This window comes from Agelaius tricolor, unplaced genomic scaffold (assembly GCF_023055355.1).
Source record: "Agelaius tricolor isolate 1412-34295 unplaced genomic scaffold, bAgeTri1.0.p SCAF_4, whole genome shotgun sequence".
Lineage (NCBI taxonomy): Eukaryota > Metazoa > Chordata > Aves > Passeriformes > Icteridae > Agelaius > Agelaius tricolor.
In genome coordinates this window covers 47,506,499-47,532,777 of record NW_027269264.1, presented here as the reverse complement: position 1 = coordinate 47,532,777, position 26,279 = coordinate 47,506,499, and the positions used below count along the sequence as shown (strand labels likewise).

Here is a 26,279-nt window from a genome sequence, read left to right as displayed (position 1 = left end):
ATCACTCTCAAGAGCATGTCAGACCCGCACTGCCCTCCAGATTCAAACCATTGTCTCACTGTCAAATTAGACCCTTAGCACTAACAGGGAAGATCATCCTCCAAAAACCTTTTGAAAGTTTTTCTAGAAGAGCTGTGAGATGTTTCTGTTATTATCTGAGGGTACCTCCTGAATGCAGCAGTACGCACACTGCTCATAAAGATGTTACTCCTTCTGTAAGCTTCCCCCTTCCCCTGATGCCTCTTTTTTTTGGGCTATTAACCATGTACCACAGCTGGGCTCCTGGGCCTTTGAAGGACAGAGGTACAGGACACCCTGACTCACAAGAGCACTTCTCTTCACCTCTTGATTTTGGACAGTCTCACCCTATGGGACACTGACTTTTTTACAAGTGTTTTTTTACAGTGTATGTAAGAATTTGCTTGCTTGCACTCCCAGTCCAGAATTTACAGCTTCCATGAAGTGATCTATCTTAAGAAATGGCAACTGTTTTTTAATGTGTGTCCTTCCACAGTCCTCACTGCACCCTGAGTTAGCTAAAACAGGCCAATACAGTCAGACCTACTAATTTAGTTGTGCCATCATAAATTAGGAATGCATGCTCCCCATCATGGCAACACAAGGCCAGAAGGGCTGGAAGAGACAAGAGTGTGTTTCTGCCAACAGAGCAACTGAGCAGTAGCAGGCCAGGGTGACCTGTAATTACTGAGCCCATGCTACTCAAAAGAAGTTGATAGATGGAGTCAGCTCCCAGTTTTGGCAGAATCTCAGCAGACATGGAGAAAACTGTTTCATGCATGTGTATTACTCTACCTGTATTTTTTCTGCATTCTTGCAGATTGCACTTCTGGTATTTTGTGGGCTTGGTTTTATCCAGGCACATACTGTCATCTTCAGTTTCATTAGTTTCTGTATTCACGCATTTCACAATTCTTTGCTGAATGCCCCCTCCACAAGAAACAGCACACTGAAAGAATAATTTTAACATACATAGTTTTTTCTTACATGGAAATTTTGCAATATGGCAATATTTGAGCTCTGATGTGACAGGAAGCTAAAACTGCCTTGTGATCCAGAAGCAATGCCATTACAGTAATATGTGTACTCTATGCTACATCCAGACACCTCCATGGTGCATTTTGGCCAGATTTGGCAGGACACAGTAGAGGGTAAATGGTACAAATACAGCATCTTGGAATATATAAACAGAGGGAGAGGACTGTTTTCTACAGAGGAAAGGGATGACTTGCAAGGCCAGTCCTACAATAGAAGAGACTTATAAACCAAATTCATAAAAATTAGGACAGTTTTTGCTTCCTGTGTTTTCTGACTATCTAAGTTAAACACGAATAACCAATTGCAATATTAGATCAATGAATGACCAAGCTAAGATTTAAAAAAAAGCCAAACTAGGTTTTGTTTCTTTCCTGGCTTTTAAACAGAGGTTACCCTTTATTTATGACCACAAAAGAACTGCCAGCTGCTTGTTCTGAGTGCACACAGAAGGCCATAAAACCCAAACACTTTTAAAATATCTTCCTCTACCATTCTGTAAACGTACTTAATTTTTGTGACTTCCCAGAGCGTCTGAGAATGCCAATTAGTTTTTTTTTTTTTTCTCTACAGATAAATAGTGCCAGCAGATAAATGAGATAAAGAATTCAGCAGATAGAGAATGTCAGCTAACAAAGCATAAGAGATGAAGACAGGAGAGGAACCTCTGTAATTTTTCTGCAAATTATCCCCTTTCTAATGTGTATCTCTGTACATGAAGCACAATAGTACTGGCGTGAGATAGACTGAAAGATCTTAGGTATTCTTGCAACAACTTTATATTGATGTTTAAAATATTTTTATGAAGTAAAATTATTAATGAATACATCAATATAGGATTAATAAATAAGTAAAATAGTTGCTATAACATTTGGTATTCTGTTACTTATTTTACGTGCTTCACTTCCATATTTTAGTCTTACACTGACTCTACTGTACATTATAGTCATGTTCCATCTAATGGCTTTGTGTCAAAACCAACTCATTGAATTTTCTGTGTTAAATGAGTCTCCAATGTTTCCTGATCTCTGGCTCCTTCTTTTAGCATTCCTTCAATATTCCATTATGCTGTGAGGAGTACTTGTAATGTATGCAATGTTTATTAAGGAAACTGGAGGGAAAGGTTTATTAGATATACTAGTTTCTTTATAGATAAATATGTATAGCAATAGATAAATATGTATAGCAGATAGTGGAAGGCTCCCCAAAGGTACACCTTATATTTGTCAATAAGATTTCCTATTTTCCAGGTACTATATAGGAGGCTGTTGGTCAAAATTCAGAATTTCTCTTTGTATGGGCAAGTACAATATTCCCCAAAGTTGTTTTGAGGACAACCTGATCCCCTCCAATAGCCTCTATCAGTGAAAAATTTCAGACATGCAGTGGAAGAATGTTAATGGTAAAACTCCTTCATTCTTAGACAAGATAAAAGATCCCAGACTTCCAATGACATCTAATACAGCAATCAAAAATAGAAGCTACATTATCTGTGACCTGAAGGAATGGGCACAGGCTGGGTATGAAATGTTCAGTAATGTTTTCAGAAGTTCTCCTCTTGCAGCTTCAGCTGTGCATAAGGAACTGTACTTGCCACAGGTGCTGAGGTTCAGAGACAAGTGGATAACATGACCAAATATGGCCAGCTCATGACAAAACATAAACCAGAAATAAAATGAATCCTACCGGGCTCCAGGCCTGGTGTACCCACTGAGTGCAAGGCTGCCTGTTACATGGTGCCATGGGATCTGGTCTCCTGTTCCAGTCACAGTGCCCTTCCCGCGGGCAGGAGACGCGCCGCTGCTGCTGGCCACCGCCACACGTCCTCGAACACTGCCAGGAGAGGGGCACAGCCAGGGTGGGAAAGGATGAGAAACCACAAACAGACCACACAGATGTTTGGACATGTTCATTTAGAACATGCGGGGCCACAGATAACAAGGACTCAGGGTCATAGGCCCATGGGTTTAGGAAGATGTACAGGCTTGCCTGCACATAAATCCTGAAGCGCAGACATGAAGAAAAGCTCTGCATTTTTCTTTCTGAAGAAAAGCTCTGCACTGAGACACTTATTCCATGTGCTTGGAAGGAGAAGAAGCTGCTACATGGGGAAAAGCTGCTCCTGGCAGTTACTACTGGAAGGACTAAAGGGCTGAGTAGAAGTGGCTACACAGAACAGGCAACACAGAACTGCTCATCAACATCACCAACACCAGTAGCATCTCTAACAAGACATTAGAGTAGAAGTCATGTGTCAGCAGGATTATTCTGTAACACTGACTGAAGACACAAGACATTCATAAGATGCGGCATCTCATTTCTTATGAGGTGGCTGGGAACATTAAAATTCAATCCATACAACAACTGAACTCTTTGGCAGTAAAAGTGTCATGCAAAGATAGAGACCCAGGTTATTTTTTAAACATTCTTCTGTCCACATTCTAGAATTCCTTATTCACCAATTTTTTCTCCATTTTTTCACTAAGTCTGCTTGAAATACACAAAGTATTTTACACTCTGATATGAAATAAAGTATCAAATATAATTTGAATAAGGCATTGTTACTGTCCTACAAGGAACTGCACCCCTATGGACAGAATAATATATCTGACATCTGATAAATGAACCTTTTCAATCTATTTCTATCCAGTGTCTAGCATGAGGGCAACTTCCAAGGTTGGACTAGTGTTTTTATAAAGTATTTTAAGTGGCAAACAAATGCAATAATTCAGTTATTTTTATTTTTCCTCCCCCTGCTGATTGCTCTAACAGCACACCCTGGTCTCCTCCAGGTGTGATTTGTTAGTTCTCTGTAAAATGTGATCACCTCCCTTAAAATCCCAAAGCATTAGCCCACAGGGCTGCAAACATCATGACATGTTCTCCAGAGCTGCTTTCAGTAGGGTTAAATTTTAAAATATAATCAGGCCACATGCTTTAGCTGACATAAATATGTGCCTGGCTGCCTCTGAGTTGGTTGAGTTACAAAGAGTAACAGATCTGAGTTACAAAGAGACCCAAAAGTCAGATTTATCTTATGTCTGGTTTTAGCCTTTTGCTCCATAAAATTTCAGCCCGAAAGTGTAAAGGACATTCTAAATTTGCCCTAATCAGAAGGCAAGATTAAAACAGCAGCAAAAAGGATTCATCTAAATGAACCACATTTACTGATCCAATACGATAGCTACAACAGATTTTCTTCCAGGCCATCTGCTTCTCCCCTTCAGGACATGGTAATTTAAAGCTCCAGCTGTAAGAATAATTTTGTGAAGCATAATGAACACCTGTGCTAATTTTTGCTGTAGCCATGCACAAGAACTCACCAGCTGCATGTCTTCCTTGGAGCACAATTTTACCTGACAGCACGGGATCCAACAGCTGCTGTTACCTGAAAGCAGATTGCTGACTCACAAAGCTTCTCTTAAGGAACAGTACCTCACTCCAGGGCTCCACATGCCATTGCAAGCAAGGTTCTGTGTTACAACTAGTGTTGAGCTGTGGTTTATAGCCGAGTAACTGGCAGTGGAAAGGCCTGAGCAGCCGCTTTTCCCCAACATCAACGCAGTGAACGTCTCGTGTCTTGAAGCCTCCGCTGCAGTTCACAGAGCACTGTACACAAAACAGAGAGGGGCACATCTCCACATGATGAGCCCTGCTGAGGGACTGTACCTTCCCCAGTCACAGAGCAGGACAGCCTGAGCTTTGAGCATCCTGAACAGAAGGAATTTCCAGGCTACTGGAACACCAACCTGTCCCTGAGGCTTAAATGCTGTGGCTTTCCTCACAGCAGCCCGGAACATGCCATGTAAGTACCTCCCATACTACACTGCTATGGCCATAAATAATATGGATACATACTTAATTGGGAAATCTTGCCAGCTGTTTCTAAAAATGTCATAGTGAAAGAGTCATAATGCAATAAATACAAAAAATGGATTCTGTATGCAGGGATACTGTCAGTTCCTTAGCTGCTTCAAAGAGAGGAAGGGAGTGAGTAGCAGTTCCCATGCTCATCTTCCTTGCACCTCCACGGCACCAGGACACTTCATACCTGAAGAGTAGCCTCAGTTTGAGAAGGTGGGAGGGAGGAGAGAGGCATCCTGAGCCTCACTCACAGCCTGTGAAATCAGTGCCCAGCTTAGAGCTCTGCTGAGGAGCTACGTGAACTCTTCCAGTCTCCCTTTTCTAGCCAGAGCTTTTTCCAAACCTCATGCAGCATCACCAGGTCCTGTCTCCAGGCACCAAAATTCAGGACCTTTCCTGCTCTTGATGAAGAACTGAACTTGCTACCCCAGGGATAAGGAAAAATACATGTTTTGTCTCCAAGCAGAATTAAAGCCAATTCCAACTGCACCACTGAAACCTTCTCAGATCACCTTTCACCTTTACAACTATGATGCAATAGCAACTGATGCTGTTTTCCTTTGCATGAATAAGCATCCTTTAGTTGAGCAAGGAACCTGAATGTAATACTTCCCCCAGGAGATGGAGAATGGATGGAAAGGGAATCCTTACTCTTGTCCACAGGACAGGTTTCTGTCTCTCTGGATAGAAACAAAAGTGGGTCTATAAGAAACTGAGTACAACAGTCTCAAGATATATGCAAATTATATCTGGCATTAAACACAGACTCTAAGATTTAGTCTCAAGCACCTTTCTTTTAGGGGAGGGGAAAAATTAAAAGAGAGTAGAAAACAGAAAAGCTCTACTGCACTAGCAGGGAACCCAGAGATCTTGCTGTGACAACACATTTCAAAATATTTGAAATGAGTAATAAAAAACTATTGCCACTTGTAAAGCAAGCAAAATTTAACCTTTTTAATATACGAAACTTTAATTAGGTTTGTATAGTTCACTTGATGGAAAAATGGAGGGTAATACAAATCTGATAGGAAAAGCCCCTTGCCTCAAACTTGTTTCATAACTGGTCTGACATTTTTAAAAAATTGCTTCCTGTTGTATTTTATCATTAAACCCGATTGCTAGCTATTTTTTGTGACATGGCCATCATTCACTAGTTGTAAGAGCAATGACATTTATGAAGAAAAAGTGACGGTGAAATTGCCCTGCCGCAGCTGGGAGGGCAGGATGTCTATGTATCTCTTAAAATTAATTTCAAAGGTTTAAATGTAGTTATGTAAAGCCTTGGCCTTTCCTGAACTTTCTAAAGAGGCATGTAATTCCTGTACAAATCAATTTTATGTCTAAAAGCTCAATAATAACACAGGCTTTGTAGCTATAACCTTTTATTTGTATCAATCTGCCCTCTAGCCCAGTGGCAACAACATTGCCCACGGAAATGATCTATACTGCCTAAGTTTGAGACACCTATCTTTTTCCTTATTAAATCAACAATATTTAAAACAAAATTTTGAGGTTTGTCTCTTTTTAGTCTTGAAAAATAATCTGTGGTTTGAAACTCAATTTTCAGACTGCATGAAGACAAAATGTAATAAGCTTCAAGAAGTCACCTAAGTCCTTCCAGGTGCTCCTCACACAGCTTAAAATATCAAAATGGGGCTCAAGCACAATTCTTTGGGTTCCACTTAGCACCCTGGACACTCTTCTGTCTCTTGAACAGGCCATGGATACAAAACTAGGACCAAACAGAATCCTGCACAGAACAGACTTAGAAGTTACACGAATGGGGAACGGACCATGTCAAGAGACAGCACATGGTGACAAGGGTGAGTAGGATCCCGACAATTCCCTTTCCCAAATTCCCACTGCTTCTTAAAATTAGGATATATCCTTGGAGGCAGAGATTAAAAAGATGCCACAAGCAACTGTGTACAGCTTTGCTCTGTCAGCTCCAAGGAACAGGAGCAGCGAGTCCTGCTTTGGCTCTAGGTGCCAGAGTTAATGAGCACAACCCACCACAGGAAGAACAAAATTCACAGCAGATGTGTTTCCAGATATAACTTGGTCAGGAAATTAGTGAATTAGTGCTGAATGGTCAACTGGGAATCATGTATGCATTCACTGAGTAAATAATTGTTTTAAAAATGAAATATTTAGAGTTTCATACCCACTGAAATCTGCAAGCATACTGTTCATACACAGCCCTGAATGAAGTTACCTTGCTCCAATTTCCTGTTTTCCAGCTAGCACATGGGCGGAGATAACACCTCCTTGCAGGATCAGGCTTTTTCATGTCCTGACAGTGAGATGTGTTCCCGCTGCTGCACTCCACATGTCTCCAGAAAGCCCCCATTCCACAGGTCGTAGAGCACTGCACAAGGGCAAGAGGAAAGCCCAGGGGCAAACTCAACATTAGTACATCATTCTGGAAACAATCCTGGAACCTAAATATAAATATCTAGAGCCGTTTTAGATGACATATGTTATCAGAGATACCCAAAAAAATATTTGAAATTCACCAAAATTTTACTTAATATTCTGAAGGAGGGCTTTTTTTGGTTTCTTAGGACAATATCAGTCCTGATTTATACTATGCACTTCTTTTCTTTGGCAAACTCCTGCTTACTGAGACATTCTAAATCTGTACCAGCTGTTCCACTGTTTTCTTCTGTTATCTTTAGGGATCCAAAGTAAAATGCAATTGCATCCAATTTTCAGCATGTTCCCTCTCTACCCCCAATACTGCTGATGAGAGAGTCAGCTAATTGAATTCATGGTGCTGAAAATCTTAAATAAATATTAGGAATCTTAGGAAAACTGTACAGGAAAATGTTTCTCTAAACCATTATTTCAGAAAGTGGCTGAGTGTTTTCAACATCTGGGAGGATTTTTGTGTCTCAGGAAAGAGAATATTGACTATTCCAGTCCATATCCCAAGAGTGCACACTCCTCACAAAAAATCCCAAACGCTGTCATTGTATTCTGAAGCGGGAGGGGTTGAAAAGTGGTTGGAGACACCCATTTACCTTCTTCTGCCTTAGAAAGGGTGGGTCAGTGAGCTATACATGTAGTGCCAAATTCAACACACACTAAGCAGCCTGTAGCTGGCATGAGAAACAGCATAAATAATCTTGGATTAAGTCAGCAAAATTATGAAGAAAGCAAATGCTATTGTGTGGTTTGAACTTCCTGTGTGGCAGTGGGAAAGTTAAATATAGAACACTGAATAAGTGTCCTTGGAAAAATAAGGAAACTTTAGCTGAAGCTAAGGCAGGGAAAAAAAATCAACACTGGAGGTGTTTGATCTCCTGGTGATTCCTGGGATGTGTGTCCAAGTGGCCACAAAGGTCCTGTTAAAGGAAACTGCATACCACTGCTCTGTTCTGCCTAGTGACACACCTACCCAAGGCAATTTTTCTGACTGAGAGGACAGACTGCCCCTGCCTTGCTTTCTGATGGTCTGATGCCTTCCCCAGCTTTGCCACACCAGCCTGACAACACCAAGACTTCACTGAAGGGATGCTGAAGTCTTTGACTGAAGTCCTTTCTGAGCACACATGAGAAGAGCAAAGGTGGCTCCACAGATGATGTTGGGCAGATCACATTGAGGAAGACTCATAGTCCTGTGTGAGGAAGGTGAAACAGCAGGATTCTTTCAAACCCTGTTGTGTGCAGGCACAAGGTCAAGAGAGAAAGGCATACTTCAAGTGGTTTCAGAATAAAGCCTGAGCTTTCCTGGCTGTTGTTTGATGCTGAATAAATTTCTGAAGACATACTGCTTTTCCCTTTGTCATTTGGGAACCAAAATTTCCCCTTGGCACAGCAGATGTCAGTCACAGAGGGAGAAAGTGCAGGTTTACATGACCAACAGAAGAATGAGATGACCAGTGTTAGAATAAGATGATCTGCTGGTAATAGAGTATCTTTGCTACCCAGAAAGCTCTTAGAAAGGGAAAAGTGACAGCCCAGAATGGCCCAGGAAAGTAGTAGGAAAGAAGTAAAATTTACAGACAAGCACTGGTGGAAATGGGCACTGTTCTGCCCTACTCAAACTAGTGCTCTCCCTTGAGGGGACAAGTGCCAGCCCTCTTATGGGACATGTCACACCTTTCCACCTCAGTGACTATCACTGCTCTTGGCACCATTTATTTACTAGTATGGACCTCTCCTACAGAGCAAAGCAATGTCAAAATATTGACAGCTACTAAAAGAGAAAGAGCACAGAAAGGTATTTGTCAGGGTAGGTGCAGTGGTCTTGAAATACCAATGCCTTGGAGAGATGTCATCTAGAAACAGATTCAAAGTTTCACTAAGGATGGGCAAACAGAAAGAGCAAAAATAAAGTCAGAAAACTTTAGACTGAAAATTAATTAAAAGTAATGAACAAAAAGAAAAGGTTCTGTAAATGTCAGACTCAAGGTGTGTATGTGAAATAACTTTTATTTAATGTGAAAGAGAATAGCTGACTTTATTAACAGAACCATGGAATGGCTGCAATTGGAAAGGAGCTTTGCTCAGGTAGGGCCACCTAGGGGCAATTTCTCAGAACCATGTCCAGATGGCTTCAGAATATCTCCAAAGATGGAGACTCCATAAATTCTCTTTTTCATCACTTCTTCAAATTTGAAAAACTGAAGTTCAATGTGCCACACTTCCCGTAAAATTTGTTTTAACAAAAAACAGCAGCTTGAATGAGAGTAGCAAAAGACTACTAAATTATTAAAGAATAACAAAGTTAGATGCATTAAGTATCTTCAAATTGATTTTATCAGTTCTGTGAAAGCAAATGTATTAACCTTATCTCTACATTCATTCAAGTGTTTATTCAATAATCTTTGAACTGTTGAGAATCAATTCTTATAATAGATTGGAAATGTCCCAGAGGATTAGATAAGAGTATCTTCCAATTTATCTCTAGGAAAATAAAAAGTCCTATCTGTGGTCTAATGGAATGCTTCACCCAAGCACACTTCACAAGAAGATAAAAACCAAATTATTAAACAATCAAGATCAAACTGGCAAATAGTAATGAAGATGATAAAGCAAAAGAAAAGCCCACATGGACCCATCCAGAAGAAATAATTCAAGTGAGTCTAAAAACCTTTTCTGATAGGTGAACATGGCTTAATGAAATAAGGAGCTGGCTGCTGTAATGCATTTTTACATGATCCTGCAAAGAATTCTTTTAGCAAAGATAAATACAGTTTAGGTGAAATAATTACAAGGTTAGTGTTCAACTAACTGAAAAACTGTAATAAAGTGGTTCTTAGTGGTTCAATGTCAAAATGAACAGACTTTCCAAATATGGTTCTACAGGGCTCCAAAGCCAGGCTCCCTTCAGCATTTTCATTAACTAAATGGAATGAGGAAAGACAACATGCATTTAAGGCATTAGAAAATGATGACAAGCTGGGAGAGTAGGCAGGAATGTTGAAATCTGAATTCAGTGACACCTCACCACAATAAAAACAGTAGCCTGAAATAAAAAAAATAGATACAAAATACTACAATTAGGGAAAACTTTTTATGCATACATGCAGACATATACACACACACACACATATATATATTTACTCACACCCACACACACACATATATATATTTATTCACACACACGCACACACACACACACACACACACACAGAGCTCCCAAATGTAATTGAGAACTTCTGCTGATCTAGAAATACTGTAGTAGGGATCCAGCATTTACAGTGGACCACAAATTGAATACATCAAAGCAAGATGGTTACAAAACAAGACAAATCTCATTTCTGCATTCACTAAGAGAGTAATAGATAAAATGTTAATAATTAGTTGATTTTATATGCCATGTGTCCACCAGGACCACAATGTACATCACTGATAAAAAATATGTGGTGAAACTGAAGCAAGATCAGAAAAGAAAAAAAAAGTCCCTAGATATTTAAAAAACACAAGGAAAATCTCGAAAGAATTTAGACATCAGACCCCAAAAGAGTTATTAAAACAATTTTCCTCCATAGTCTGCATATAAAAGAAGAGAATGCATATAAAAGAAGAGAATCCTCATTTTCAGTATGGAAGATGTTTGCTACCTATAAGGAAAATATTTCAAGGTGGATGATGAATGAGTGGGACAGCAGCATCTCTGCATGACAGGCCTTTGCTCAGGCTGTGGGGGCTTGGGGCCACAACCATTCCCTTGATCTTCTCTTGTAGGGTCTTGCACTCAAGCAGATCTAAAAGCAGGTCTTCTCTTACAGGGTGGGAGGGAATGCTTCACCTGTCCCACTAGAACAAGGGAAGCTAAGGCCATTCTCACCTGGCCACAGGAAGGCACAAGATGAAAGCTCAAACTGCCATCAGGAGTGCATGTCCTGAACAAGTGATGATGCACTGAGGACAGAGCAGGGGTCTTACCCACTGTCTGCATCCAACTGCATCTCGGGGGTCTAGATATGTCTCCACTGAATTTAGTAACCTCATGCTGTCCTTTTTGGCCCTGAATTTCTGCATTTCTATGATTGTAAATCATTCCCAGCAGACCCAAGAGCAAACAGGTACACAGAAACAGACCTTGGATAGCATTCTCCATCAGCACTGAGACAGAGAGGCAGATCAGCACTAGGAGGTTTCCAGATCTGACCCTCTTTAGCTTGGTAAAAAAGGCCATCAAAAAATGAGATGATTAGTTCAGACACCAACATCTCTCACTTTAAGTATCAAAAATATAAAATCCTTTAGCATAAAAGGAACTCTGTTTACATAAAAACAAAACTTTATAGTGGGAAGGGTATTAAATAAAAGTTGGTAAATTATGGCCAGGCCCTGTGATGACTATATTCATTCTCTGTAAGCAACCTAATCTTAGATATCCCAAGTTACCACCTTTTTTTTGTGGTATTTTACATATATGATACTGATTTCAGAAAATTGTGACAAATGAAGAAACTCCATTTCCTCAGCATCGTTTCAGACAGCTGCTCACACTCTCCACTTCTTACGAGCAAAAAATAACTTACCTCACTCCAGTTGCCTACTATCCAGTAGGCATCACTGGGCAAACTGTTGGATGTTATTATGTGGCTGTGGTCTGTGACATTCATTAAAACACCCTCAGATGATGCACTTTGGTTGTTCAGAGCATGCTTGGGAGCTGAGGATTGTGTGCTATTAGTTACGGTGTCAGGCAGCTTTATTTCTTCTCTGTTGTCAGTCTGGTCTCTGGGTGCATGACCAATCTCTGTGGGCATTTCTGTAACCAGTGCTTGTGGGGTTGTTACCTCCACAACAGGAACATCAACTTGAAGACTGACATAGTTTGCTGCTGTTGGAAATGGCAGCCCTTGTGCAGCGCTGCTAACTGGATGGAGCACAGAAGGGTCTTGGTGAGGAGATGCTGGTGGGGTCTGAGAAGTCACACTCTCATTCTGAGTGACAGGAAAGGCAGTGTCCAAGGTTGTGCTTCTGGTCCTGATTTCAGGGTTGAGTTCTGTGCTGTAAAAGAGATCAACTGCTTTCTTGCTGACTCCAAGTGGCCCATCAGTGTTGTCAGATTCCTCAGTTAAGTAATCATAGCTGGAAGTTATTTCTGGATTACTGGTAAAAGAGGAAACAGGAGTGTCCTCACTTCTTTGCATCTCACTCTCTGCAGTAGAAACTGGCTCACTTTTAGAGGTGTTTTCAGCATGCCTTATAATTTCAGTACTTAAGCTATTATGAAAAGGCCATGAAGTACTATTTTGATATGAGCTATTTTCAGTAGAAACAACTGGGTAATTGTAAACATCACCTGATTCAGCAAAATTACTTTGTAATGTCCTGTTGGGTGCTCCCTCTTTTCCTGAGACATTGACCAAACCAGAGGACGTAGGCAAAAAGGGAGTTACACTTTCACGCTTGGGTATTTTTGTTGTTGTATGGAACCTGGGGTTTGGTCTGGGTATTCTGCGAGGAAGACTCCGTTCAGGATCAGCAGTTGTTTTTCTGATTATGATCTTGCCTCTTCTGGGTGCCTGTGGGGGAATCAGAAATCTTCCAGCAGAAGGGCATTGCTGAAGACCACACAGGGCCTTAGAGTTTGGTCTCTTGGAAGTATCACATGGCTCATCATTATTTTTGGCACAAGTGACATTACGAGTCCTTATTCCACCACCACAAGTGACTGTGCACTGCAAATGAAACAGAATTAATGTATCTCCCCTGCACAGAAGTATCAGATGGCATTTGTTTATAATAAAGAAGCATCATGACAAATAACAGATTACAAAGCTTTTCCTGGAGAGCAAGCCTTTCATTCTAGTGATGTTCTGCTACCATGGAGTTCTTTCCAAATTTTTCAACAGTTAATGTCACCTTGGGGAAATAGCAGTGAAAAAAGACTACAAGATAAAGACAAAATATTAAATTAATATGATGGAATTTTATTTCTTCATTGACTTACAAAGTCATTTAGTCAATACCTTTTTCACCAGATTTATAAAAATAGAGACTAAAAACCTGGAACTGAACCCACACCTGACTGGCTCAGTGCTGCTCACAGGGCCACAAACCTGCTGGGGTGATCCATACAGCTCACAGACCCTTGCTGACTTTATGAAATGGATGTTTTATTCAGTCTTAGTACAACCATGAACTGCTGCCAGAGCTACTAGCATGCCTGTCCTCAATTAGAGACTACAGAAGGTAATTAGCCAACCTGGCTTCTCTTTAAATGAGAGCACTGCTGTGTATAAAGAGTGCTGGGAGCTAAGGAGATGCAGATAAGGAGTGGTTTTTCTTTTCTGTGATGTTTTTCATCCTCAGGCCCACAGGCACAGCCATGCCTTCAGCAGCTGTGCCTCAGCTAAGGATTTTATAAAATCACACTTCTCTGGTTGGAGTTGCTAAGGCTGATGACTGGTTGAGTAGGAGTGGAGATGCTACAAAAAAACCTACTGGAAGAATTCTTCCTAAGAAGCAAGGAAGCCTAACCAGGTGCTCAATATGAAGGGATGAACTCTCCTTTTCCCAGGACTTTACTGCCTCTGACACATTTAACTCATTTTAGAGCTAGTCTGGGTCACAGGGCAGTAGAAACACCAGTAACCTTGTGTTGCTGGAGCACTCTGTTGTTCACAGCCGAAAATCAAAATCAGCTCTGCAGCAACAGGAGCAGGAAAGCAACCGTGTAGCCTCACAGTAGACAGGTTCATCAGCTCCTGTCTTTTGTGCAGGTGAAATACCTGCACTCTCTGTCCAGTTTCTGCAGATGTAAAAATGCATTTTTATCAGTAAATTGTAAATATAATCCAACTGCACGTGAGCACATGCCGTGTGCCATTCCTATATAATTGTATTGCTAGTCATGTGAGCTCAATCTATTTTTTCACAGGTATTTAAAACATGGGGGTTACTCAATTAACAAAAAAAAATCAATATTTTGTGATGATAGTTTGTGAGCAGCATAAACCAATCCAATACAGTCACAAGATTTTTTTTAGTTCAGTATGTGACTCTGTTCTCATAGCAGTGAGTCTAATTAAAAAAAAAGATGAAGGAGAAAGATGAGAGTGGAGTTTTCAAAAAAGAAGGGAAGACAGTATTTACAGGTGGAAGGGACCCTCAACAACTCAACCCTCAACCCCTACTCCAACTGCCTGAGCACTTCCTGGCCGACCAAAAGTCAAAGCATGCTGCTAAGGGCACTATCCAAATGCTCTCTTAAGCACTGACAGGCTGGGGACATTGAACACATCCCTAGGCAGCCTGTTCCAAGGTTTGACCACCCTCCCAGAAGAGAAAGGTTTCCCAATGTCCAACCTGAACGTCTCTTGGTGCAGCTTTGAACAATTCCCATGTGTTTCCAAAGCTATGGGAAAAAAGGGAGAGTCTTGGATGCAAGAGATATGAATGTAAAGAATTTGAAAATGCTTTGCTGACCTACAGAGATGACAGTAGTCATCCCCCTAGTCTGGCCCACAGCAGCCACTGCTCTCACACAGACTCTTTAGCACTACGCACACCACATTCTACAGTCCCAAAAGCTCAGGAAGTTAACATGCAACACTTCCCAAAGTCTTCAGGAAGCAGGAGTGGGGTTTTTTTTTGCACAAAGGATTTGTGAACACATTAAACCATAGAAAAGTATTTTAGAAAAAAATTTAAAAGGCAAAACAGCAGGTCGTTGGTCCTTTTTGCTGACTATAATAGGTCATTTTGAGAAAAAGTTCATTGTTTCAGCTAACACGAATTTACCTCAGTCCAGTTGCTCACAGTCCAGTCAGATGGGCACAAGATATCTCTGTTGCATGACAGATGGGTCTTTGGTTTAAGCAGGTGCTGGCACTCTGTGACATCCAGTGCTTGCTCATCAGATCCCACTGTCTGGATGCAAAGTACAGTTCTCTTCTTCTGGCCTGTTGGGCCACACGTGGTCGAACACTTCTGCCACTCCCCTGCCCACCACCTGAAAACCAGCAGGGTGAGAAACATCAGAAAACAACCCACCACAAGCACACCAAGGAAAAGGTCAGAGACTGCAAGAAAAAGAGACAGTAATTTAAAATCTGGGCTCAGATATAAGCTCTTCACATAAGGTTCAGATCACTTAAGCTCTCCCATCCACCCTGTGCTCTAGTACCAGCCAGTCAGTGAAAGAGAGAAGACAGAAGTAGGCAGGATTTCCAGACATGGATTTTCCAGACAGGATTTCCAGAAGTGAGGAAAAAGCATTATGCTTCAATAAAGTGCAAAAATCTACTGAGTAGGTAGTCCTTCAAATCCAAATCTCAGGAACTGCTAGGAAATCTACGTAAGCAAGTAATCTATTTACTCTATCCCATTGTTTGTCTGTTTATTGCTATGTCAGTACAGAAGAGTTAACAAATGAGAATCACTGGGGAGTCTGTAATGACAGCACAGAGGTGGAAAACATCCCTTTACCCACATCTAAGCAGCCAGTACTGCACAAATACTCAAACTGGTTCTCCACAAGGGTTACCTCCCTCCACAAGGCCTCTTCCCATTAAGGGAAGCAGTGAGGCACACAGCCCCAGAACCAGATTAGTCAGAGCTGTGCTGCATGGGATCAGTGCCCTGCAACACTGTCCCTCTGGGCATTAGGCTGGACTTTCCCGTGCTTAACTCCTCAACAAAGTAGAAACGAGCCCCTTATGTGTCTCTGTCATGATTAAAGTCAGTCTTTCATACTATGGTATGTAATTTTCCACCAAACTGAGGATAACTTTCCTCTATAACAGTATTTTCCAGTGCAAAACACCTTACCTACAAGAGCTGTCCCCCTTACATTTGGTTCACCTTAGCATTTCTCCAGCACCATCCAACTAGTTTTTTCTCATGCTGATCCAGAGCAGATTGTGCATCAGCATATCTGCTATCTCCCTTCTGTGTTAAGAAAGAGGAGCAAAAATTTCTGGGTTTCTATAGTTTGAGAAGCCCTGCATCAACTGTGACATTTACCTGAAGATTTAACTTTATACTTGAAAAAAAGAAGGAAAAAATATCAAACCAAGAAAAGCATTTTTCTTTCAGTTAAGCATGCCCTAAGCAAGAATACAACTTCAAGCTGCTGCTTGAAAAATCTGGCCCAGCTCTAAACTCTAAGCCACAAAAGCTCCTAAACAATATTGCTTCTTCCAGAGTTTTCAAGGAGGTCACAACAAAGGCTTACAGTGAAAACAAAGTAGGAATATATTTTGAATACACCTTTCTATTTAAAAAGGCAGAAAAAATTGCTTTTGGCTTACAACCAACAATATTCTATTGGTTTTGGTTTGGTTTTTTTTTTTTTTTTTCTTTTTAGGTCCATGAACTTAGAGACAAAATAATCCCATTCTGATAAATACATCAAAGTTCAGCATTCAGATTTATAACAGTTTTTATGCTTTGCCTCTGCTGATAATCCCTCCCTCTCCCCTCCCTACTGTAGTTTCCATGTTCCTTAATTCATTTTCACTTCCACTGCATGTGAGCTGCCACTGATGTGGAAGGCACTGGTATCTCTTCCCAATAATTAAAGAAAAAACAACCCAAACAACCAAGACTCAGAGCCAACAAGCTACAATACAGCTTATTTGTGCAGCCATCTCGTCCTCTCTGTGGTACCTATACCCATCTTATTCCTGTTTAGTAATCTATACATACAGCATTTGCTTTTAAGTTACCCCAAAGTGCACTGACTGCTTTGCTCCAGAATGCAGTCCACCACCACCACAACCCAGTGGTGAAGTCTCTGGACCAGATTAAACTAAAAAAAGCTGAAAATATCTTTCCAAATAAACGAATATTTCCAAATTAAACTAAAAAATATCCCAAATTATCTACCCAAAATATCTTTCTCCTCCTCTTGCCTTCCATCAGATTGTTTCTTGCTCTTCCAGGTCTGCAAACAACAAAGGAACTCTAACAAGTAAATAAAAAGCAAGTACACCTCAGCCAAACACAGCAATAAAAAAAAAAAAAAGGAGTAAATTATCACCACCTGAATCAAGCCATTTCAGGGTTGTTATCATCTCTTGCATCTTCTTTACAATTTTATCTCTTCTATAATCTTGTAAATTGCTGACATTTCCGCACAAATGGAACATAAATATGTGAATTGCTCTATTAATTTTAATGGGACCAGATTACATATTTCGAGGTACAGATACGCTAAACTGACACCTCTTCCCCCTCAGCATTTTCAAATGGCTCTGACTGAGGGTTCAACAATTGGTACATTGAAATACCAATCTCTAAGCAATAAATTATCAGAGCTTACCCCAGAACCTACCTTGAACAGCAGTAATGGTGTGTGATCAACTGTCACACACAAAACACTTTTGAAAGCTGTGGAAGTAGTCAAAAAAGTCAGGCGCTCCATAGTTAGAAAACCCCAGAATTAAGATTTTATTCTATTCCAACTTCATGATCAAAATAAAACTACAGTCAGCCAGGCAATTTTTTTCTGTAGTCTTCTTCCTCACTCAGTGCAGGTAATTCCAAAAAAACTTGCTCTAACTGGAAGTTTACTCTTAACACTAACTGGAATTTTTGATGTTGTGTTTTCCTATTTTCATCCTTTCATACCCTTTTTCATGCATATGCCTAATTATCCAAGAGTCAGAAACCTGACATGGAATCACCTGTGCTCCCGTCTCTTCATGGTTTCTGCTTCAGGATCTGAACTGTGGCATCTCAGCCTAAGGGGAACAAAAGCAAAGCAAGGATGGCAAAACAGCCAACATCCTTTTTACTGTTCTGGTACAGGATGCCCCAGAGCAGACTCTGGACCACAGAGAAGAGAGTAATACTTGAGTGACTGCTTTGCCAAGCTCTGCTTATCTTGGAGCTTTTGCTGTTTCCTCACAGTGCAGAGGCATAACCAAAACTGGACATGACTGCCAAACACACATCCAGAATTAACACAGCAATCCAAGCTCTAAACATGGAATTTCTGAGAGGAAATGGCCAAGATGTTGGATCTCCCAGCCAAGCTAAAGACTGTAATGAGAGACTGGGATAAGCTGGTGGACACTAAACCAGCCTCATGGGAGTCAGCACCCAATACTTTTTCCTACCTCTGGTTTCTGATGCTACCTCTGGCATTTACTGCTACAGTAATTGAGTGGTTCTTAAGTATTAATGCATCAACAGATCCCTGCAAATTGAAATGACTGTCTTATCTCCACAGGCAGGCATGGCATAGAAAGATTGTGGTAGCAAACGAACAAACAAGCAAAATGCACGATTTAGGTAATTAATTTGCATAAGCACTGTTCTTCCTCAGACTGTCAGAACAGAGAGCAGCCTGTCTGGTGAAAACATAACTTGAGGTAGTTTTGAGCTGCCGGTGTGAGTATTCAGCTCTTCTGCAGTCAAGCCTGGGACAGAGATAGGAAGAAAATCTCATTCTTTCAGGTGGCATTCAGGTGCCTAAAATGAGACTTATCTTCTCCTCACAAACTGGGTTTCTAAGGCTTGTAACAAATTAGGCAGAGCTCAAAAGCCTGTGACATAGTCCTCAGCTATACACAGAAGATGTGTGGTGAATGATGTGTGAATCCTATTGGAAAAAGCAATAACATGGAATTTTGGGGCCATGCGGTCAAAACTTCCCTCCTTCCCATCATGGCATGTCACACCTAAAAAGAGACTGCTGGCTTTCTTTATGTATTTGTCCAGCATCAGGCACAGCAAATACCAATGGTGCATGGATTCTCTCTCTGTGGATTGGAATAGAAACTAGATTTCTCATTCTTATTATGCTATTGGAAGTGTACTAAGCAGTCTGGAAGCAGGACAATGAAATAACAACAGATAAAAAGTAGCAGATTCCAAATACTTTTAAAATAATCTTTTTATGGTTACTCTGTTCAAGTGGATAGTCAAGTTAAAAAGGCTCCAGACAATTTTTTATACAGAGGAAAGTAAAACTTTATTCACAATGCTATAAGTAGTTAAAATCTCACTCTTTTTCAAGTAGTATCCATTGATTTTAACATTAACACCTATGGGACTAAATACCTGCCCACCAAAGAAACATTCAACTGGAAACTGTACTCCATAGCATGACCTGGAAAAAAGCAGGAATTTGTGCTACAGTCTCAATGCACTCACCTAAGCAATATCACTGAAGCAGTACATGAGTAACCACTCATGCATGACATTTTAACTCTCAGCTGTCCAGCCACCTTTATTTTGCTCTGAATCAAAGCACAGCGTACATGTATTGTGATATTTTAAATTACTTTTTCATTTTCCTCTGAATTATTTTAGGAGAAAGTGTAATAATAAGTATAAAATAAATGCAGAGAAAATCAGCTGGCAAGCATGTTAAGGCTTAGACTTCTCAGAAGTAATTTAAATTTGTAATTTTAAATCTGTAATTTAAACAGTTGACAACTGACTTCCTGAAATGGATTAATGGGGTAAGATCTAGTTTGTGAGAGCCACAACCATTTTATTCTTTTTCTGTAGCTTCTATTTGATAAATTATCTATTTCTTATTTAGTGTTCTAGTAGCATGTTGTTCATCAGTATGCTTTAGTAGGGAACAGCCATCATTTTTTTGATAGAACCTACTCTAAAGCACCTGGTTCACTGCTGAGAAGTGCAAGGTCATCCAACAATTTCAGTTCTGTGGCTGCAGCACTAAACAAAGGTCTCCTGGCAGGGTTGTGTTGAACAGCACTGTCCTCACCTCTGGCACAGAATTTAGCCACCTCTCTAGGGAACACTTTGTCCTCAGTAGCTCCATGCGGACTCTCAGTTATCCCACATAAAGCCATGTGGGACAGTCACACCTGCCTCCAGCATTCAGGAGGACATTGTATATAATAGAGGAAGTTGTATATAAGAGAAGTTTTTCAAGGCTGCAGAAGGAGGCTGGATGAGTGAGGTTCATTGGAGGTTACTGATTAGACAAGCTGTAAAAACCTCTGGAAATGCCTTGAATTAAAACCAGTTGGAAGCTGGAAGAGCATTACAAAGAAATCTGATTTGACTTATTCCTCCTTAGGGATGTAGGCCCTGCTGAGAGCCAGCACAGGGACTCAGTCCCTTGGTCAAGTTCCTACAGTCACTTTTGTGTTACTAAGAGAAAAATAAATATGCAACATGACTCTAGAATTAAATACATATGGTTTTCCTGCACTGCACTTTGTTGTGATTTTGCTGTCCTCAGAAGGATGACTTCTGGTTTCCCCTGCAGCACAGAATGCTGTGAGGAAGCATCACAGGCTGTCAGCACACAAGAGCTTTTCTGCCTGGTCTGCAGAAGAGTTTGGTTTATGTATGACATTGTGTAGTCTGCTTAACAATAAACAAATTCCCCTCTCTCACTTTCAAGAGCAGGTCTGAATAATGTTGTCACTTAGAGCAAATGGCATAAATTGAGTTAACTGGGAATTTTTTAATTGATAGTACAGCTTATGTGTGCCATGAAAAAACACCTCAGTGTGTATGGGTAGCCCCAGCTCTTAACTAGTCAAATAATAAAAAGTTTGGTCTACTTTCAATTGATTTCCTGGCAATCTACAAAGAATTATGAAATGCAGCTGGTACACCGTGATGCAAGCACAAAGACCTAAATCCCACAGAAGCATCACATACTGCTATGAAGATACTTGGAAACAACTAATAAAACAAACAAATACACAGAACTTTTAACATCAAAGTTTCATGAAATTCACTGGTGGCAAATGCAACACCATGAACCCCAAGGATTCATTGCTTCAATTTGATTCTGATTTAACTAGAATTACTAGACTGGTGTACCTTTGTGAACAGCATGATAAACAACTTTCAAAGACAAAAGAAGACAAACCAAAGTACCTAAAGCACAAAACAAAAATCAGTATTGATCTCTTTCAGCAAATCTGTGCCTGTTAAAAAAGCCAACAGTTCTGCAGGCACTTAGAATGTTTAGTCCTCCTTACCCTACTAAATGCTAAAATGGCAGCACAGAATGGTAGCACAGAAAGACCAGAGATGAATATAAATTAAGACAATGTTATGAGAAAGGAAAGAATTATTCCCATGTGATCAAGGAATTAAGAGAACTGCACTTCACTCAAAGTTATAAATAAGAAGGAATATAATAAAAAATGCCAAGTACTGTATTACAAAGAAAGTATAAAAATTAGTTTTAGAAGTAAGCATTTTCACTCATCACCTCTCATAAAAAGGAGGTGTACAAAGGTGTATTAAAGGAGGTGTACATAAAGGTGTATTAAAAAATACTGAGAAACAACATCTAAAGGCTCTGCTAGTTATTTTTGGAACACACAGTAATTCTTCTTACCTCACTTGCACTAAGGCAAGGATACAGCTTCAAAATAAAAACTTTTTTGGTCTTCAGGCACACCCATACCCAAATTGAATAAAAATAATATCTAAATACATGAGAGAACAATCTCTGCCAACACAGACTGCTCAGTAACTTGACTTAGAAGCCTCTCAGGATGGCTCACTTCTGATTTGTTTATTATACAATTTCTGGCACCTTGCTCTGCAAGGCATGGCAGCCCTCACGACAGCACCATGGAAGGCTGCGGATGCCACGCCAGCCTGGCATCAGGAGCAGCTCCCTTTGAGTAAGGATGCTGTTCACCACCCCCAGAGCCCCCAGAAGCTGTTACCTGGGCGGGCAGTCCTGCTCGTGGCACTTCTTGTGCCGCCCCTTGGGCTGCGTGGCTGGGTCACAGAAGGAGTTTTTGACAGCTCCGCTCGCCCTCCGCACGCAGCGCGCAATCTGCCGCCGCAGCCCTGCCAGAGAGACAGACACACAGAGAGAGAGAGAGAGAAAGGAGCAGTCATCCCTGGGCTGGATGGAGTGCAGGAATCCCCAGCTACGTGCATCCTTCAGTCAAGCTGGAAAGGTTAAGCAGAGCTCTCTTGGATCGGATCAGAGCTCAAGTGACAGATTAGAAAGCACTTTCCTTAATGGCTTTGCTAGCCTCAGGAAAGGGCTCCTGCAGGCCCTCGAGTGGGTTTAAATGGCTATGAAGGGTTCTCCAGTTACCCACACAGACAAGAGGAAACACAGCAGCATCAGGCTATTCACAGCAAGCTTGGGTTTGCTGACCTTTTCTCTGTTCATTGGGAAGGCTGTTTAAGCAGAACACAAACCAGAGCCACAGAATAATCCTGTGACTCTTAACATGAATTCAACTTTTAAGAAGTTTTGGTGCACATTTTGACTTTTTTTGCACATTTTGAAATCAATGATGAAAAATGTCTTCTATTTTCTAAGTAAATAATACGCAACATACAGCACAAGAGGCAAAGAACAATTATGAAGAGACACACAAAAACAATTCACACAAACCATTTGGGTCATTTCCTAACATTTCCATTTATACAAAACTCCATTCATTTAACAGAAAGAAACATGAACCAAAATATTACACTAACCTAGTGTGAATCTAAAGAAATCCAGTTTCCTGGAGCCTGCTTTCCCCATAGCTCTGCAATAATTTGAGGCAGATCTTTGGCTGCAACCCAATGTAAACAAAAGTATTGCAATATTACAGTTTGAAAGATTGCAGTGAGACTGATATAGAGGCATTAAAATAGTCCACACAAATCTTAAAGACTAAAAAGACTGAAAAGTCATTCATTAACTCTCATTAACTGTGCTGTTCATTTCATATCAATTAATACACACTGGTAGATCACTGCATCTCTAGAACTTTTATCTTCCTCCTGGGATGCACAGGGCCTAACAGCACTGTTATCATGGCATCAAGGATAAGTGCTGGGCTATTTAGCAGTATGTTTAGGAAACAAGCTTTTCCTTTCCTCAGGCCTCCTAATAACTAGTATGGGAAACTACATGGAAGATAAGAACAGCAATCCACAGAAAATAATTGAGAAATATTAATATATTCATCTGTATACTCATAGCATCATAAAAATGTTAAGGTCGGAAAAGCCCTGTGGGATCAACAAATCTAATCATTAATCCTGCATTGGCTCAAGAATACAGAAGAGAGTTTTGCATGCCTATTTGGGTCATTTCATAGAAACCAATGGAAACCTACATCCCTATTTTTTAACACCTGAGAACATCAGGTATGTGAGGAAATGCTTTCACTTTTTGATTACTTTCAGGCTTCTGACTCAGACATATAAAACAATTACTGACTACAGCACAAGATTTGATGACTGACTCTGCTCCAGTCAGATATGAAGGCTGATCTTCTAGAACAGTGATTAGTATCACCTGTAAGGGAAGATTAAGGGACTGAGGCATACAAGGGTCCGTGGTACAGCTGCAAGACTGCAGTAAGCCTGGACATGGTGATCTCTTATTCATAGGTGACTTCAAACAGGAGAAAGCCTTTTGTCTCAGCACAGAACTCCCAGGGAGCAGTGCTCTCTTTTATGCCCTGGTATAAATGTGACTAGAAAATTCAAGAATCTTTCTGCTAGCTGTAAACAAATCAGTTGGCAGAAATGTTTGTTACTTTCAAAATCATGATATGTTGCTGTTCCAAATACAAACAATAAGAAATCTTTTGCTTTGATAAATTTTTAGTGTCATTTCATCTGCTACAATTCATTTTAAAGTCCCTATAAACCTTTGCAAAAGTTTTGCTTTGAAGCTGTACATTCTCATAAAAGGACCAGTTGACATCAATGAACTAGTTTATTCTAATAAACAACCAGTTTATTCTAATAAACAACCTTTTATGAAAGTTATGTGAACTCCCACTGTAGTTTCAAAATCTCTGGAAGTTCAGCTCCAAAGCTAGAAGGAATATAGCAACACCCACACATATATGTAGGTTTACATGCTGTGACATAGTGAAATGGTTTTATCAGTTTGAGCAAGTTGAACTAGAAAACACTGCAGAAGACAACTAGTCACTACTGACCCTGCCCCAGCAAGTATTTACAGTTATACAAGTTAGGAGGGTAATATCGTATCTAAGCCACAGATTAAAAATTCTAAATATACTGAAACCTCAGTAAAATTTGAAACCTAAAATTTTTTTCTTAAGGGCTTTGAGAGGTAGCTGTTTTCCTCCCCTCACCATTTTTATTTCTTTCTGAACTCAATGCTGATTAGTTCACCTGATATGTATTATCTCAGCTCGGTGAAAAAAAAACCTTACAAGTATTTCTGGGAAAGATAGGAGAAACCAAGAAAGATAATCATCAGATCAGAGAATAACCTTCATTTCACTAAATCTGCTCAGAGATTCCTTCTTTTTCCCTGTGACACTTCATCCCTAATGCAGGACTCTTTAGATGTGAGGCTGACCCACAGATACCTTGATTTCTCACTTGGTTTGCAAAGAAAGGTACCAGTTCAAAGTCATCAGGGTGTGAAAGGTTTTTGAAAGAGAGATTAGAAATCTTTTTCCACAAAGCACTCAGTTTGGGCTGTAAACAACAGAAATGAAGGATCATAAGCAAGTAATGAAAAGTGTATGAGAAAACATGCATATTTGACTTTAGAGCTCATTTGAACATGTAATCATCTGAGCTGCGCACTTCGTCTGCAAGGAGTTCACTTTGTATTTGAATGAGAAAATTATATTCTGTGCATGCACAAGTTATGCACAGAATACAAGTGCCAATCTTTACATTTCCAGTGCTATAAAACTCAAGACACACAACAGTCAATGGAAACAGTGACCTTTGTATTCTAAAACCAACACTGTCAGCTTAGGAACACTTGGAAATAATTTTGAAGAGTGGCCTTAATAAAAGTTGTAAAGGATTTAGAGGGCACGTAACAATTAACCCCAAAAAGAATCTTAGAGTCAAGTCCTTTAGCAGAGCTTTGAAAATCTGCCAATTACTGATACTATCTGTGGAGAAACAAAGGTTTGATATTGGCTAATATTCTCCCTTAGTTGCAGCTGTGCTGTGTTATGCTTTTTGTTACATTTAATGCCACTCAAAACTGGTTCTAAGTAACAAGACCAAAGCCTTTAGACAAGCAGGAAGTATTTACACTTGTAATTCCAATATAACCCATTCCGTGATTATTTAAAGAAGGAATAATAGGTAGCTGGTCTAGAAAAGAACCTCAGTGACACATTTAAATTAATCTGCATGTAAAAAAGCTTACAGGCTGTACCTGCTGTCTTGAGAGCAGGCCCTGGTGGGACAGCTCTTGTCCAGAGGGTGCAGCAGTTTGCAGGACACCAGTGTGCACACATTCTGACTGCAAAGCAATTCCTTTCAGCATAAAGCAAATGGCAGGAAGAGATTCAACCTGTCCTGCACTGAGGACAGGGAAAGGGTTATGGCTTTTACTACAAATTATCCCCTTTGGTGCTTGTTTGCCATGAACTGGATTGCAATGTAACTACTTATCTATTTTCTACATTGCAAATGAATATCAGGTATTGCAGTGTGTTCTCCTTTTCCCTGCAGGAAGGATTAGGTATACTTGCCACAGAAATCCTTGATTTTTCTGAGTACTTTTTTCCATTCAGTGGTGTTACAGAAGACTGGCCAGAGCCACCCACTACAATAGGTGGGCACATAAAAAGGAAATGAAAGAAGCCACGAGAACATTTGAGAACATATTCTGTTTTTCCACTGCAGTGGAAAAGGATAGGATCAGGAGAAGGATATGCATCAGGGCACGGCATGGTGCAACCTTGAGGCCAAGAATCTGGGGGAAAATATGTCCAGGGCGCTGCCCTCGGTTCATTCTGGGAAGAAATAGCTTCACTCTATGGAGTTCTTATTCATCACTGGGACTTTTTCCAGGTACATTTCCTATGAATAAGGAGTTGCACCGTAGGGCTAAAATCACTTTTTTTTCTCTTAGGACTGATGAAGATTTCCTGCACCAGTCCATTGCAGCCCAACTTCTTATTCCCTAATGCAAATTTTCTTTCTTGGCTCCAGAAAGCATTTGATTGTATTATCCAGATTTC

The 26,279-nt window shown here is 40.3% G+C and overlaps 1 protein-coding gene across 1 annotated transcript in view; it reads right to left on the bottom strand.

Moving 5' to 3' along the window:
• The window catches only part of ADAMTS12 (ADAM metallopeptidase with thrombospondin type 1 motif 12), a 146,534-nt gene that overhangs the window by 5,589 nt on the left and 114,666 nt on the right, over nt 1-26,279 (bottom strand). Inside the window, exons 17-23 of the mRNA XM_071425580.1 lie at nt 22,014-22,140; nt 15,130-15,340; nt 11,916-13,064; nt 7,133-7,285; nt 4,489-4,662; nt 2,740-2,886; nt 814-967 (exon numbers count right to left, since the gene is read on the bottom strand). Coding sequence (XP_071281681.1) covers nt 814-967; nt 2,740-2,886; nt 4,489-4,662; nt 7,133-7,285; nt 11,916-13,064; nt 15,130-15,340; nt 22,014-22,140 — 2,115 coding nt within the window. The remainder of the gene's footprint in view (nt 1-813; nt 968-2,739; nt 2,887-4,488; nt 4,663-7,132; nt 7,286-11,915; nt 13,065-15,129; nt 15,341-22,013; nt 22,141-26,279) is intronic.